Raw genomic sequence first — 14,657 nt, 5'->3', positions numbered from 1 at the left:
CTCCATATAACACTTAATGTACCGTCAGTAAGTTTATAGATCTTTTTTCATTTAATGACGCAGCAAATCTCTGATCAATACTTCGTGAAGATAACCAACTCTAGTCAGACGAACTTCACTCAATGACGACTGACGAGAATTTGCCCTTGCCAGTCACCGACTTAGTGAGCCTATCTTTCAGTAAGGCGGGCAGGATAATTGTCCCGGGTGGGTTAAAAAATTATGGGATGTTTCACAAATGAGAATTGTGTTTCACAAAGAATTACCCTCTCTTCGGTAGTTTTGGTGAATCGTTTATTCAAGACTACCGAGACTCTGAGGCTAAGTTGATTAACAAGATTCTATCAGCACTCTAAAACATTTACTACAAAACCAGTTCGAGAGCAATTACCTACTGACTTCCGTTAAGAGCAATTACTAAAATCAAGATGACATTCACTTGTGAAGACTGAAATAACATTGCCCACTTTGGGCGAATTGCTCTAAAACCACCGGTTAGCGCTGGTAGTTGACAGCTTCGGCATATTGAGGTTAGCATGGGGAGTGGTGTAGTGGGAGCGGGGGGAGGGGTTGGAACGGGAATAAGGATCGAACGCGCGTGTTAGGGTGGACGTGAGGTACGGAGCGGGTCCAAACCTGCAAAAACTGCCCTTTACACTATTATTTTGTCTTCTCAGAAGCTTCCATTAATTGTACACTTATAAACTTGCGAAGCTCTAAGACAGTTGCTCAGCAAATTATTGCCGGGCTATATCTATTTATCACGTTTTTGAGGACGCAAAGTTGTAAGCCTCTGACGAATAATTCGTCAAGCAAAAAATCGCATAACAAAGACCACAGAACTATACTGGTTCAGCAAAAAAAATCGCATCTGACCAAAATCGGCCGAGCAAAAAAATCATGCAACAGAGACCACTAAAATAATCGCAATAAACTTTGTTTGAGAGCACTTAATATTCATATTTCTATTAAAAACTGGATCCCGAATATTATTATAACAGGACACTCACATCCAAATACATAACCTACCAACTACAGACGGTCGAATTGCCCTCAAACGACATCAGAAAATTCTTTTGCATAAAAACACTGCCGTAAAAATTGCAACAAACCTTGTATGAATTCAATGAGTTTTTTACAAAATTTACTGGACAGACTTAATTTGTTTTGCCAACGCGATTTTGGCAATTATCGTTTAACTCTCCTCTTACAGCCCACTTTGCTGCAGAAAACCTGTTTCATTATTAAATAAATTCATCAAGAAACAAAAACAAATATTCAACCAGTAACCGCAAATCTGATCTTAAATTCTCACCCGGCAAAAATATAACCAAATATTAACATCAAATATCAAAACCAAGTTTCTTTTTAGTTTTCGTAGTATTTTTGAACAAATGCTGCACACTTCATAATCCTTATCGCAATTAGCACATATCTTAAAATAATTTAGTTCAGATTTGATTTCCATTCTTCAGTTATTTGTTAAAAACAAAGTGTTAATATAACTTTTCCTTCGACACATCATTTGTCCTGATTTTCTTCAGTCGATACAGTATGTTTCTCTTTGTACTCTGTGTATTTCGCCCATTTACCTCTGACTAAATCTGCGGGGTACTTTTTGGAATTCTTCTCGATCTTCGCTTTCACTGCTTCACTCAGGTCTACTTTGCACACTTGGGCTAATCTGACCAGATAGAGAAGCACGTCTGACAATTCGTCATCTGAAAAGCCACATGTTAACGTCTATCTATCTACTAGCATAGTTCACAGCGCTTGCGTAGCGTTGATCCCTGTAACCCCTACTATTTTTTCTCACAAAACAACTGAACAATAGGGCGTTTTTTTTTCCTGAACAGATCATATCTGAATGTTCTGAATACAGTCCGTATCAGTTGTTGGGGGACGGAAGTGGGGGGGGGGGCTCTTATTCTCATTTAAGAATCCTTGATCTTGCCTTATGAGAAATAAACAGAATTTCAAATTGTCCTCACTCAATTGCATCGAAGATCTAGGAAACAGAACGTGTAATTTAAATGCACTCACTCAAATACAAAACAAGAAAACTTAGCAAATTAACTCCATCTATATTTGACCTAAATTTATTTTTCTTAAATTAAACGCCAAGGAGACTAAAAAACTACGAGCAGTATCAATGGGTACAGGTTTTCTTTTGGTGTGGGGATTTAAGCCTGCATCTACTAACTCAAATTAGCTCTTTCTTTGGATGTGAGCTGCGAAGCCCCAATTGTGACCTGTTCGCCCTTCCACTGGAATATTTCGGCCAGTTCTCCCACCTCCCCCACTAAAGCACAAAGGAGGTTTCTCGGAGTGTGGTACTGGGTCCAGTCTCTCTCCACAACAAACGAAGTCTGAACAAACAACGCTGCATCACTAGCTTGCTTAATTATCTTGATAAAGAATACATATGACGATAGAGTGATACCCAGTCGGCATATGCATTTTTACCCCGGCTTTCGGACTCTATCCGACAAACCAAACTGATGCACATCAGATGCAAATCACTGGTTTTCCACTGAAGATCAAAAAGAAAAAATACAGACATAATTCTGCCTTTTCTGAGAATGTAAACGTCAAGGCAAAATTTTCCGTATTAGGGCGCACATTTATATTTGCCGCCTTCAGGCAGTCTTCTCATCCTCAACTTTTCTAAATTTAGTGTTAGGGTGAATAGTGACATCGGTAATAAGTGTTGTTCAATGAATATTGTTATTCAAATGTAGTAGTAGTGGTAGCTTAGACTTCATCAAGCTGCATCAAGCTCATGGATTTACACCAATCATTTGCCGTGATCTTCTGTACAGGATTGCAATTCCCACAATTGCGCATAAAAGACCACGAACAGCCGGTGACGTTCGAGTAGCAATTTTCGCAATAATTCCGGTACAGTTTAGTAAGATACCTTTTGTTTAAGCATTCAATCTGTATGCTGAAAGTATTTTAATTAGATTTAGTAACTGACTTGAAAAATTCTCATCCGCTTTTTCGTGCGAGTTTTCGAAATTTCGATTAGCTCACTTTGCAGATTGTCTTTCATTGATTATTCAGTGCCTCTTACAGTTTATCGACAAGGTGATATTGTAATTGCTTTTGACTAGAGACAGACAATCGCAGGCCGTGCATTTCGAAGTACGATAAAGGATGCAGTTGTAGTTTGTTTAACCTTCTCTAATAGCTAGTGTCCCAATTGCTTAAAATCCAAGAAGTCGATTGTTTCTGCATTTGCTCTTTTTTTGCATCGACTTTACTTGAGTACTACAACTGCGACGCATAGCTGATGACAGGCCACCACGTACCCAACATACGCATTGTTTTGTTTTCAAGTTCGCTACCACTGATGTGTTTCGTTTAAGATAGAATGTCTTGCAGACTTCCTGAACCGTTTGGCTGCAATTGCTTTCAGGTTTCTGCAATTTTAGTGGACATTAATTCACCAACAATTCTGTGTTATCGCATTAAGTTTTATTACAGGATCACTGACCGTTTTTTATTGACAGGTAGCTTTTTTCTGTTTACAGTCATTTTGTTTACTTCACACCAACGTTCGAATCTGTTTTAGGTCTTGCTGTAACTTGTCGAGGTCAGAAGAAACCAGTTTGAAATAATAAGCGTAGCCAAAAAGTTCAGATGGGAGTATTTTTTTAGTCAAATCATTCGCATAAATGATGAATATTAGAGGGCCAAGCAGGGATCCCTGCGTTACTCCTCTTGTTATGTTTTCTAAATTGGAGGTGCAATCCCAAGTTTAAGTATTGCTTTTGGTTCAAAGGGACAACTCCACTGACTCCACATTGCTTTTTACTTTCTCGATAAGGAGTTTTTGGGGTAGTGTCAAAAACGTTTTTTAAATCGGAGTAGAGGGCAAACAATTTATTTCCATAGAACTCGTGACAGTTATAAAAACGATAAAAAAGATTCAAGAGAAGCATCTTAGTTATCAGAGATCCATGTTTCCTACAAGTATGTTGTGACTGATGCGATTTCTCTGGCTATTTTATAGAACCCCTCGAAAAAAAAATTCCGAGAGTTACGAAAAAAATATTGTTCAGCATCAGTCCTGGTCTTATCCGAAATAGATACGACTTCACATAACTTCCACTTTGTTATGAAAGCACCTTTGACAATGACTGTCTTTTATTTTTGAGGACCATACTTCCGATGTTAACGTGATTGCATGCTTTGCAAATTTACAGTTTTGTTAGGATGTCATTAATTTTTCCTTCGTTAAAATTATTATAATAATAAGTCCTTTTCCATTGGTTCAAAATCAAAAATTGGCTCTCGCTTAGTGAAAACATTGGAAAAATCATCGAAAAAACTGCACTTTGCTGATCATCATTCGATTTTCTATTGTAGAAAATTGTTCCAGGGAAAAACCATTTTTTGTACTGATCTCAAGTTCTTTTGAAAAACGGGAGAACTGTCGCCCTCGAAATAATTTTTGTTCGAAGATTGCTTTATCTATTGCAAGGGACTTTATGAATTCAGCTTTGCTTTTTACTTTGATTAAGTTTAATTTTTTGTTATTTTTCTTTGCAATGTTGAGGTGATTTTATCCTATTTGAGGTTTCACTTCGAATCCACCCCGGCAAGTTTAACCTATGTACAGTTTTGAACTAATGTTTGAACTATGTACTAATGTCGGAAAAGGCACTTTTAAGATAATCTGGTTTAGTTGTTTCCAGCTTTATTGAGAGCATACCGATGTCTGTTTTTGTATGGAACTGGAGTGCAAACGTGTACGCCTTGTCGTCAGAGCTGTAGGAAATGTTACCTATGTATAAGTCTTATTAATGACTGTTTCTAGTTTATTCGTAAGAAGGATATAAAGTTGCTTTTTGTCAAAAGAGCCTCGTCAAGTACGAGCCACGGTTCGGTTAAACATATTACATCAAAATAATTTTAAATGCTTAAGCAGTTAGCAAATTTTGAACCTCGTTTTTATTTTCAATATACCACAAACATTCGATATTATTAAATTTATTTCTGGATTTTCTTGTCACTCCAACTCAATTCTTACGGTCCGTACATCCTCCAAGGTTTTAACCAGTTGTTGCAAAACAAGTTTTGAATACGAAGTTTCTTGGAGGTTACACAGGTTTTGATAAACTCACGCCTTTGCCGACTGTTCTCGTAAACGTATGGAGGAGGCTCGTTTTCAAGTTCAGGGGAATAACGCTTGTATATTCTTTCTAAAGATTGATTGAATATGACTCAGACCGTTTTCGTTTATATGCGCGTTATCCCAGTCAGATGATTTCGCAGTGGACCACACAGCGTCACCTGGGCCCCGATATGACCACTTCAAAACCTCTGAACTATTGTGCAATCTCCAGTTAAAAGCTTCATACCGATTAATTATGTGAGCCTCAGTAAGTTCGCGCTCTTGGTCCGGTGGAAATAGAGTGGGGATTCCAAAAACCAAAATAGATTCTGTGAATTCGCTGATCGTGTTCACAAGTTCAGAAACGCTGTCTGCAACTTCGACTGGTGTCGCGTTTGACGGGTGATAACCGTGGTACACGTCGCTGCAACATATTAACAGGAATAAATCTGATTACTTCCTGTATTCAAGCTCCAGGAAGAAACAAGATATCGCAATTTGTTAAATATAGACTTCTCGGTTGTGAATCACCAAGCAGCAAGTTCCTGTTTGATTTTTTTCTAATTAAAAGAGCCCCTCCCCTGAAAGGGTAGTCGGTCACCTCAGGCACAGAAAGTCAACTCCTGTGTTTATTATAAATCTTAACAGTAATCAAAAAGTAAAGGATCAGATGCGAAAAATGGAGAAATTAAAGCATCAGAATTATAATCAAAATAGATATGATAAATAGCTATCAAAATATAATGTATACTGATTTTGAATCAGGATTCAAAAAAAATCAACAAACATTTAGGACAACAGGCTCCCTTCCTCTACAATGGTTCCTATTGATGCTTCTATGGCACGGCGCCGTTACTATATAAGAAAATAGCACCTGCGCCTGGGGGGTCATAAAAGATTTGTCGTTGTTGTTGTAAAGTCTTTACAGCAAACCTGAAGGGCATTTATCCCATACGTTCAGTTTAGAAAATTGTCTACTTTTCTCTGCAGTTTTGGCTGTCGCATGCGAGCTGCAGATGCTGTTTTCGTTCAATTTCGTCTCCACGAATTTCCAGAAGAGCTGTATAATTCGCTTCTTGAGTCCAGTCGATGAGCTGATTGACTGTCCTAGTCTTCATCGAAGTGATCTCGGTGTCAACTTCGAAGGATTTGAGCATCGTTTTGACGGCTTCGGTAGTGCGGACAAGATTCTCATCGATTGTTTTCTTGGTATTTTCAGGAATCCCCTGGATTCGAAAGCTGGAAGAGATGTTGAAATCTGTCTTTTTGGTCGAAGTGTTGGCGGAGAAAGAGCGTGTGCAGCTTTCTCGCTCTTTTTGGCCGTAAGATTCGCATAGCTTAAGTTCAATTTTGTCACGACTGCTTTATTATGATACCAAGTTCGAGATCAACAAGCTCGGTGAACTTGTTTTCAAGCTTTAGCAGTTTTTCATCAATTTTGAGTTCAGACAAGTCGGTCTTGATCTTCGTTTGAGTACGGCATCGGATGAAGACATCGCGTTCGCCGTTGTCAACACACATATTGCACAAAAGCATGAATTGTTGCCCAGTTCTTTTATGCCATTTATTGCAACGTTGGAAAGCGCAGTGCACACCGCGGTGAGACAGAAATAGTCTTCTCGTTACTTGATATGTATCTCTTAGTACTTCTACCCATTTTGAAAGCTCTAGCCCAAGAAATTAATCAAGGACAATTAATGGTAGAAAAGAAGGGAAACAGAAAAGTTTTAGTTACCTTAGCCTTTATGCTCACTAAGCTTGGGGGGGGGGAACAGAATAGATCCGATTATCAAACTGCAGATTCCTCATATAAAGCGCACGCATAACTTACATATATTACATTTTCCTATCATGATCTCCAGCACATGATTTTCAAGTGCAATTAGAACAATAAAAATGCATACCGCTCATAACTGACAGGGCTGTTCAGCAACTGATTGCCCTCGGGCGTTAAGTTACATATTTCTTGCTCAGACAAAAAGGAGACAGACAAAATTCATCAAAATACCGACAGGACTAAAATCATTGCTACAAATTTTGTTTGGGAGCAATTAAAAACTAGAGCTCTTGTGTACCTGTAATCGTCTCAAATCATTTAAATCTAGGGGTGAAAATTGGAATTCATCGGCTGTCAAACTGTTATTCACAGATCTTTTCGATTCTTTGGAACTTGAATAACCCGCAACACGTTCCACATTGGCATTTTTGGCGTCACAACTACCATCAGTTGTATCAATGCTATCCATCAGACTCTATAAGCATTTTCATAATGAAGGCAAGGCCAGTGCTGACCAACCTTCAAAATTTTTAGGTCCAATAGTCAGAAGAAAAGGGGTCATCGGCACACGTAGAATAATTTCCGGGTCTTTCCCATTACAGCTCCCTCCCCCATTAAGGGATATTTACCATGATTGGGTGGGCTATAGGTTATCTGACCACTAAGCTGTCCCAGTCGTCTTTATTTAAAACTTACGCTCGTGTTTCTGCACAAAGGACAGTCGCAGAACAATTACCACGTGATTTTGTCCATCGAACCTATCATTGACAAATTTCCACATGAAAGTTAGCAATCGGTTTTTTAGACCCGTCGAACTTGGTATAGTAGTAGTAGCACAAGCTTCGGGTTATTGCCCCTGGGGTGTCAATCTCAGTGTTTGTCAGTCTAATTCAGTTTATCTTTTTCCAGTTGTTACATGTTCTACAGCTGCACATTCACTTCTGCTATTTTGCCTAGTATTTGATTCGTTTTTTCTCTTCATGTTCTCAATTTCAACATCCTTTTCATTCCGGTCTAGCGATACCAGAAGTAGCAAGTCGACTATCTCAGCCTAAATACTAAGTGTTGACAGTTTGAGCTTTAATAGGCGTTCCTTGTATCCTGATACTTGTCCATTGACAATCAGTTTCAGGTCAGTTTTGTTTAGACTTGCTGAAAGCTGACCTTTTAGATTCAGTAGCTTGCATTTTGACGCATTGAGATCCATTTGTTTTTCCCTGCACCACATTTCGATGTGGGTGGTTCCAGCTTCCAATTCCGTTTGGCTCTGTGCGATCATTTCAAAGTAATCTGCAAAGCCGTAGTTTTCTATTTCAGGTTTCATATTGGGTAGATTATTAATGAAAATCAGGAACAGTAGGGGTCCGAGGATGGATCCTTGGGGCACACCACTCTTGACATCCAGGTAATCGGAGCAATCATCATTTATCGTTACGTACTGTTGCCCGTCTTCAAGGTATGAACGCAAAAGTCTCCACAATTTACCACCTACTTCAATTTTTTTAAGTTTCTCTATCAGGATGTGCTGGTAAACTTTGTCGAAAGCTTGGGCGAAGACCAGATACAAGATTGTGAGTTTCTCAACCGTCTCATCGTCGTACTTACTATAGATAGAATCTATGAAAATCAAAATCAAAAAATGAATTGTGGCAGATCTGTTTTTTCTAAATCCAAACTGATTTTGATGCAGCCATACTTTGCAATGCCTATAGGGGTTATTGAAGATAAGTCTTTCGAACACTTTGGAGATGCAGCAAAGAAGACTAATGGGTCGGAACATTTGACGTCAGTTTTTTTACCTTCTTTGAAGATTGGTAAGATTTGACTGCTTTTCCAGTACACGCCCTTGTTTCGTACTGTCTGGAGTACTAATTTGAGTGACTTGCCATGAGATTTTGAGCATTGTTTCAAGATGACGTTTCCCAGTTTGTCTTGTCCCGTTGCTTTGTTTAACTTCAGGTTTTTCAATATTTTTTCAATTTCAAAATCTGTAATTTCAATGGTGTTTAGATTTCGATGTTGGGGATTGAGATGCGTTTATTTCTCTTCATTGTAAACAATTTTGAAGAAAGGGTTGAATAGGTCCGCTTTTTCTCTGTTGGATTCACCTCTCGTATTGCCGAGGTATACTATCTGAGGTAAATTTGGCTGCTTACGGATGCTGGCAATGTACTTCTCGATGTAACCGAACTGTCTTGAATGAAACACTTCGCTCAATAGTTTGCAAGTTCATTGCTTGTTGCCAACTCGATTTCTCGTTCTAGGCGTTTCAATTTAAGCGTTCTGTTCAGATTTAGCCTTCCGTTTCTGATTTTTGATTTGCAGTTTTTTTTTGGATGAGACGTTGGGGGAGCAATCCAGGGCTTGAGGCTCGCCCGATGTTTTGTGATTTTTAGAATAATACTGTCGATATAGCTTTCAATCGAATCGTAACATTTTTTTCGCAAAAAATCAATATTGCTGAGGCTGTATGGTTCGAAAGGATTTTTAAAAATTGTTTTATTCAAGTTTGCCCAGTTTGCTTTCTTGTAGGCATATTTTTTCCTTGTTTTTTCAAAGTCATGTTTGTCTGTATGATTGTTTTAATTGGGAGGTGGTCTGACAGTGGCTTACCATGGAATGAGTAAGTTCGGTTTAAGTATTCGTCGGTCAATAGAACAACCAATTTTTGCGATATGATGTTAGTAAAATTAAACTCTGATAAAAATTCGAATATTTCAGACTCATAGTCTTTGGATACCGACATTGTGTTTCAGTCAGTTTTCGAAAGATTAGAGTTTTTTGTTATCAGTGTGCATTCATAAGGTTCGCAATTGCTCTCATTGTTGAGTTCCTTGATGATAATATCAAACTTTTGCTTATCCCAGAGGTAGGGATTTCCGGAAGGTGGATTGTATGCGCAGCAGATGAGTATGGGTTTTTGTCTTGTGAGTGTCTTGACTGCCAACACGTCAGTGGGATCACTGCTGAACGACACTTTTTCATGATTAATACTTTTTCTGAGAGCTTTCAGCACTCCACCATGTTTGGTTGTTGATTTATCGCATGTGCGCACCCTTCGGTAGATGATAAAGTCTGTTAGAAACAGAGCATTGTTTGGATCGTCTTCGGTTAACCACAATTCCGTGAGGCACAGTATGTCATAGTCAGTACTAGTTAGTATGTTTGCTAGGGTTAGTCTTCTGTCTAATTTAAGTATGCTTCGAACGTTAAAATTCAGTAATGTGATTGTTTGTAGTCATTCACGATCGCTCTCCGGAGAGTCCCCATGGGTTCACCCTCGTAGAAAACCTATTTTTGTTGAATTTTTGCTCTAGTTTCAAGTTTCTGATTCGCAAATTCTTTCTGTCGAAGAGATGATTGTTTATTAGCAGCCGTCTCTTTCGGAGGCACTCATTTTCTTTCTTTGCATCATACTGTGACATTTGAGGGCTAATGAATACTTTTTGTTGTAAATTTCAACAAGTGAGCTGATTTAATTACCAGATCTCTGCTGATTTTAATTTCCATCAGGATGACAACCGTTCGGGAGCCTTCCTTTTCAGCCCTGTATTTTCCAATCATGTGGATTTTTGCTAGTCGTGTATCTTTGATTTTGAAAAACTCTTGGACTTCTTCAACATTTTCAATGTCAGAGTGAAATCATTCGTCAGGAGACTCTAAAGAGCTTTCCTGATTGCCCCTGATTCTAATGCCAAGCTTCTGAGCAGTGACATGGTATTGGTTAATTGTGGATTGTCCTGCTTTTATGTTCCCGGCATTTATGCTATAGCTTTTCCTATGGGGTTCTTTCATTCGTTTTAGTTCCTGCTGGTCTGTTTCAATCAAGTAATTTGAATTTCCAATATTTTCTTGGAAGATTTGCTGACGTATCTTGATATCCGATTTACAAATTGTGTCGTTCGGCAGTAAAATTCCGTTCGAGCTTCTTCAGTGTCTTTTTGAAACTTTAAAGAAGTCGTTCGACCGTCCGTCGAGTGTATGTTTCATTGACAAATTTCCACATCTATCATTGACAAATTTCCACATGAAAGTTAGCAATCGGTTTTTTAGACCCGTCGAACTTGGTATAGTAGTAGTAGCACAAGCTTCGGGTTATTGCCCCTGGGGTGTCAATCTCAGTGTTTGTCAGTCTAATTCAGTTTATCTTTTTCCAGTTGTTACATGTTCTACAGTTGCACATTCACTTCTGCTATTTTGCCTAGTATTTGATTCGTTTTTTCTCTTCATGTTCTCAATTTCAACATCCTTTTCATTCCGGTCTAGCGATATCAGAAGTAGCAAGTCGACTATCTCAGCCTAAATACTAAGTGTTGACAGTTTGAGCTTTAATAGGCGTTCCTTGTATCCTGATACTTGTCCATTGACAATCAGTTTCAGGTCAGTTTTGTTTAGACTTGCTGAAAGCTGACCTTTTAGATTCAGTAGCTTGCGTTTTGACGCATTGAGATCCATTTGTTTTTCCCTGCACCACATTTCGATGTGGGTGGTTCCAGCTTCCAATTCCGTTTGGCTCTGTGCGATCATTTCAAAGTAATCTGCAAAGCCGTAGTTTTCTATTTCAGGTTTCATATTGGGTAGATTATTAATGAAAATCAGGAACAGTAGGGATCCGAGGATGGATCCTTGGGGCACACCACTCTTGACATCCAGGTAATCGGAGCAATCATCATTTATCGTTACGTACTGTTGCCCGTCTTCAAGGTATGAACGCAAAAGTCTCCACAATTTACCACCTACTTCAATTTTTTTAAGTTTCTCTATAAGGATGTGCTGGTAAACTTTGTCGAAAGCTTGGGCGAAGACCAGATACAAGATTGTGAGTTTGTCAACCGTCTCATCTTCGTACTTACTATAGATAGAATCTATGAAAATCAAAATCAAAAAATGAATTGTGGCAGATCTGTTTTTTCTAAATCCAAACTGATTTTGATGCAGCCATACTTTGCAATGCCTATAGGGGTTATTGAAGATAAGTCTTTCGAACACTTTGGAGATGCAGCAAAGAAGACTAATGGGTCGGAACATTTGACGTCAGTTTTTTTACCTTCTTTGAAGATTGGTAAGATTTGACTGCTTTTCCAGTACACGCCCTTGTTTCGTACTGTCTGGAGTACTAATTTGAGTGACTTGCCATGAGATTTTGGGCATTGTTTCAAGATGACGTTTCCCAGTTTGTCTTGTCCCGTTGCTTTGTTTAACTTCAGGTTTTTCAATATTTGTTCAATTTCAAAATCTGTAATTTCAATGGTGTTTAGAATTCGATGTTGGGGATTGAGATGCGTTTATTTCTCTTCATTGTAAACACTTTTGAAGAAAGGGTTGAATAGGTCCGCTTTTTTTCTGTTGGATTCACCTCTCGTATTGCCGAGGTATACTATCTGAGGTAAATTTGGCTGCTTACGGATGCTGGCAATGTACTTCTCGATGTAACCGAACTGTCTTGAATGAAACACTTCGCTCAATAGTTTGCAAGTTCATTGCTTGTTGCCAACTCGATTTCTCGTTCTAGGCGTTTCAATTTAAGCGTTCTGTTCAGATTTAGCCTTCCGTTTCTGATTTTTGATTTGCAGTTTTTTTTGGATGAGACGTTGGGGGAGCAATCCAGGGCTTGAGGCTCGCCCGATGTTTTGTGATTTTTAGAATAATACTGTCGATATAGCTTTCAATCGAATCGTTACATTTTTTTTGCAGGAAATCAATATTGCTGAGGCTGTATGGTTCGAAAGGATTTTTAAAAATTGTTTTATTCAAGTTTGCCCAGTCTGCTTTCTTGTAGGCATATTTTTTCCCTGTTTTTTCAAAGTCATGTTTGTCTGTATGATTGTTTTAATTGGGAGGTGGTCTGACAGTGGCTTACCATGGAATGAGTAAGTTCGGTTTAAGTATTCGTCGGTCAATAGAACAACCAATTTTTGCGATATGATGTTAGTAAAATTAAACTCTGATAAAAATTCGAATATTTCAGACTCATAGTCTTTGGATACCGACATTGTGTTTCAGTCAGTTTTCGAAAGATTAGAGTTTTTTGTTATCAGTGTGCATTCATAAGGTTCGCAATTGCTCTCATTGTTGAGTTCCTTGATGATAATATCAAACTTTTGCTTATCCCAGAGGTAGGGATTTCCGGAAGGTGGATTGTATGCGCAGCAGATGAGTATGGGTTTTTGTCTTGTGAGTGTCTTGACTGCCAACACGTCAGTGGGATCACTGCTGAACGACACTTTTTCATGATTAATACTTTTTCTGAGAGCTTTCAGCACTCCACCATGTTTGGTTGTTGATTTGTCGCATGTGCGCACCCTTCGGTAGATGATAAAGTCTGTTAGAAACAGAGCATTGTTTGGATCGTCTTCGGTTAACCACAATTCCGTGAGGCACAGTATGTCATAGTCAGTACTAGTTAGTGTGTTTGCTAGGGTTAGTCTTCTGTCTAATTTAAGTATGCTTCGAACGTTAAAATTCAGTAATGTGATTGTTTGTAGTCATTCACGATCGCTCTCCGGAGAGTCCCCATGGGTTCACCCTCGTAGAAAACCTATTTTTGGTGAACTTTTGCTCTAGTTTCAAGTTTCTGATTCGCAAATTCTTTCTGTCGAAGAGATGATTGTTTATTAGCAGCCGTCTCTTTCGGAGGCACTCATTTTCTTTCTTTGCATCATACTGTGACATTTGAGGGCTAATGAATACTTTTTGTTGTAAATTTCAACAGGTGAGCTGATTTAATTACCAGATCTCTGCTGATTTTAATTTCCATCAGGATGACAACCGTTCGGGAGCCTTCTTTTTCAGCCCTGTATTTTCCAATCATGTGGATTTTTGCTAGTCGTGTATCTTTGATTTTGAAAAACTCTTGGACTTCTTCAACATTTTCAATGTCAGAGTGAATTCATTCGTCAGGAGACTCTAAAGAGCTTTCCTGATTGCCCCTGATTTCAATGCCAAGCTTCTGAGCAGTGACATGGTATTGGTTAATTGTGGATTGTCCTGCTTTTATGTTCCCGACAACTATGCTATAGCTTTTCCGATGGGGTTCTTTCATTCGTTTTAGTTCCTGCTGGTCTGTTTCAATCAAGTAATTTGAATTTCCAAAATTTTCTTGGAAGATTTGCTGACGTATCTTGATATCCGATTTACAAATTGTGTCGTTCGGCAGTAAAACTCCGTTCGAGCTTCTTCAGTGTCTTTTTGAAACTTTAAAGAAGTCGTTCGACCGTCCGTCGAGTGTATGTTTGGGAACGAGCTCTTCACGTTGGTCCATTTTATTATATGATAAAACAAATCATTTACCTGCATGATGTCGATATTTTCGAGCTAACATTTTAGGGATGTCATAGTGATCTCGTTCAAACAATTTTTGAGTTATCTTGCAATGATAATTACCCTCTCAGAAAAAATTACTGTGACCTCCATTCAAAATTGAGTTCACAAAAATTTTTTCAAATTATAAAACGATTTTTTGTCAAAAATAACGACAGTTACTGGACTTTTTACAACAATTACAAAAATCGGTTTAAAAACGCCCATAATCTTCTGGCCAAGGGCCGATGGGGCAAAAAGTGTGACATAGTTGTTTGGCATGATCTAATTAGCAACAACCAACTTCTCGGGCCAAAAATAGAACAGTTAAAAACCAAGTAGTGTGAGGGAGCTGGCCAACCACTTGATAGCAAATAAGAACGATCTTAAAGCAATTGTAAACTGTCAGCGAACTCGGACCGCTTAAGTTTTCGAAGAATTGGAATAATGATTCGAAGG

The 14,657-nt window shown here is 38.5% G+C and overlaps 1 protein-coding gene across 1 annotated transcript in view; it reads right to left on the bottom strand.

Annotated features, from left to right (window-relative positions):
- Window positions 1-1,236: 1,236 nt before the first annotated feature.
- The window catches only part of LOC142343318 (dCTP pyrophosphatase 1-like), a 247,818-nt gene continuing 234,397 nt past the window's right edge, over window positions 1,237-14,657 (bottom strand). Inside the window, exons 2-4 of the mRNA XM_075395147.1 lie at window positions 7,198-7,378; window positions 2,204-2,369; window positions 1,237-1,721 (exon numbers count right to left, since the gene is read on the bottom strand). Coding sequence (XP_075251262.1) covers window positions 1,522-1,721; window positions 2,204-2,369; window positions 7,198-7,368 — 537 coding nt within the window. The 5' untranslated portion in view covers window positions 7,369-7,378 and the 3' untranslated portion in view covers window positions 1,237-1,521. The remainder of the gene's footprint in view (window positions 1,722-2,203; window positions 2,370-7,197; window positions 7,379-14,657) is intronic.

This window comes from Convolutriloba macropyga, chromosome 7 (assembly GCF_964194025.1).
Source record: "Convolutriloba macropyga chromosome 7, txConMacr16.3, whole genome shotgun sequence".
Lineage (NCBI taxonomy): Eukaryota > Metazoa > Xenacoelomorpha > Acoela > Convolutidae > Convolutriloba > Convolutriloba macropyga.
This window is presented reverse-complemented; position numbering and strand designations above follow the sequence as displayed.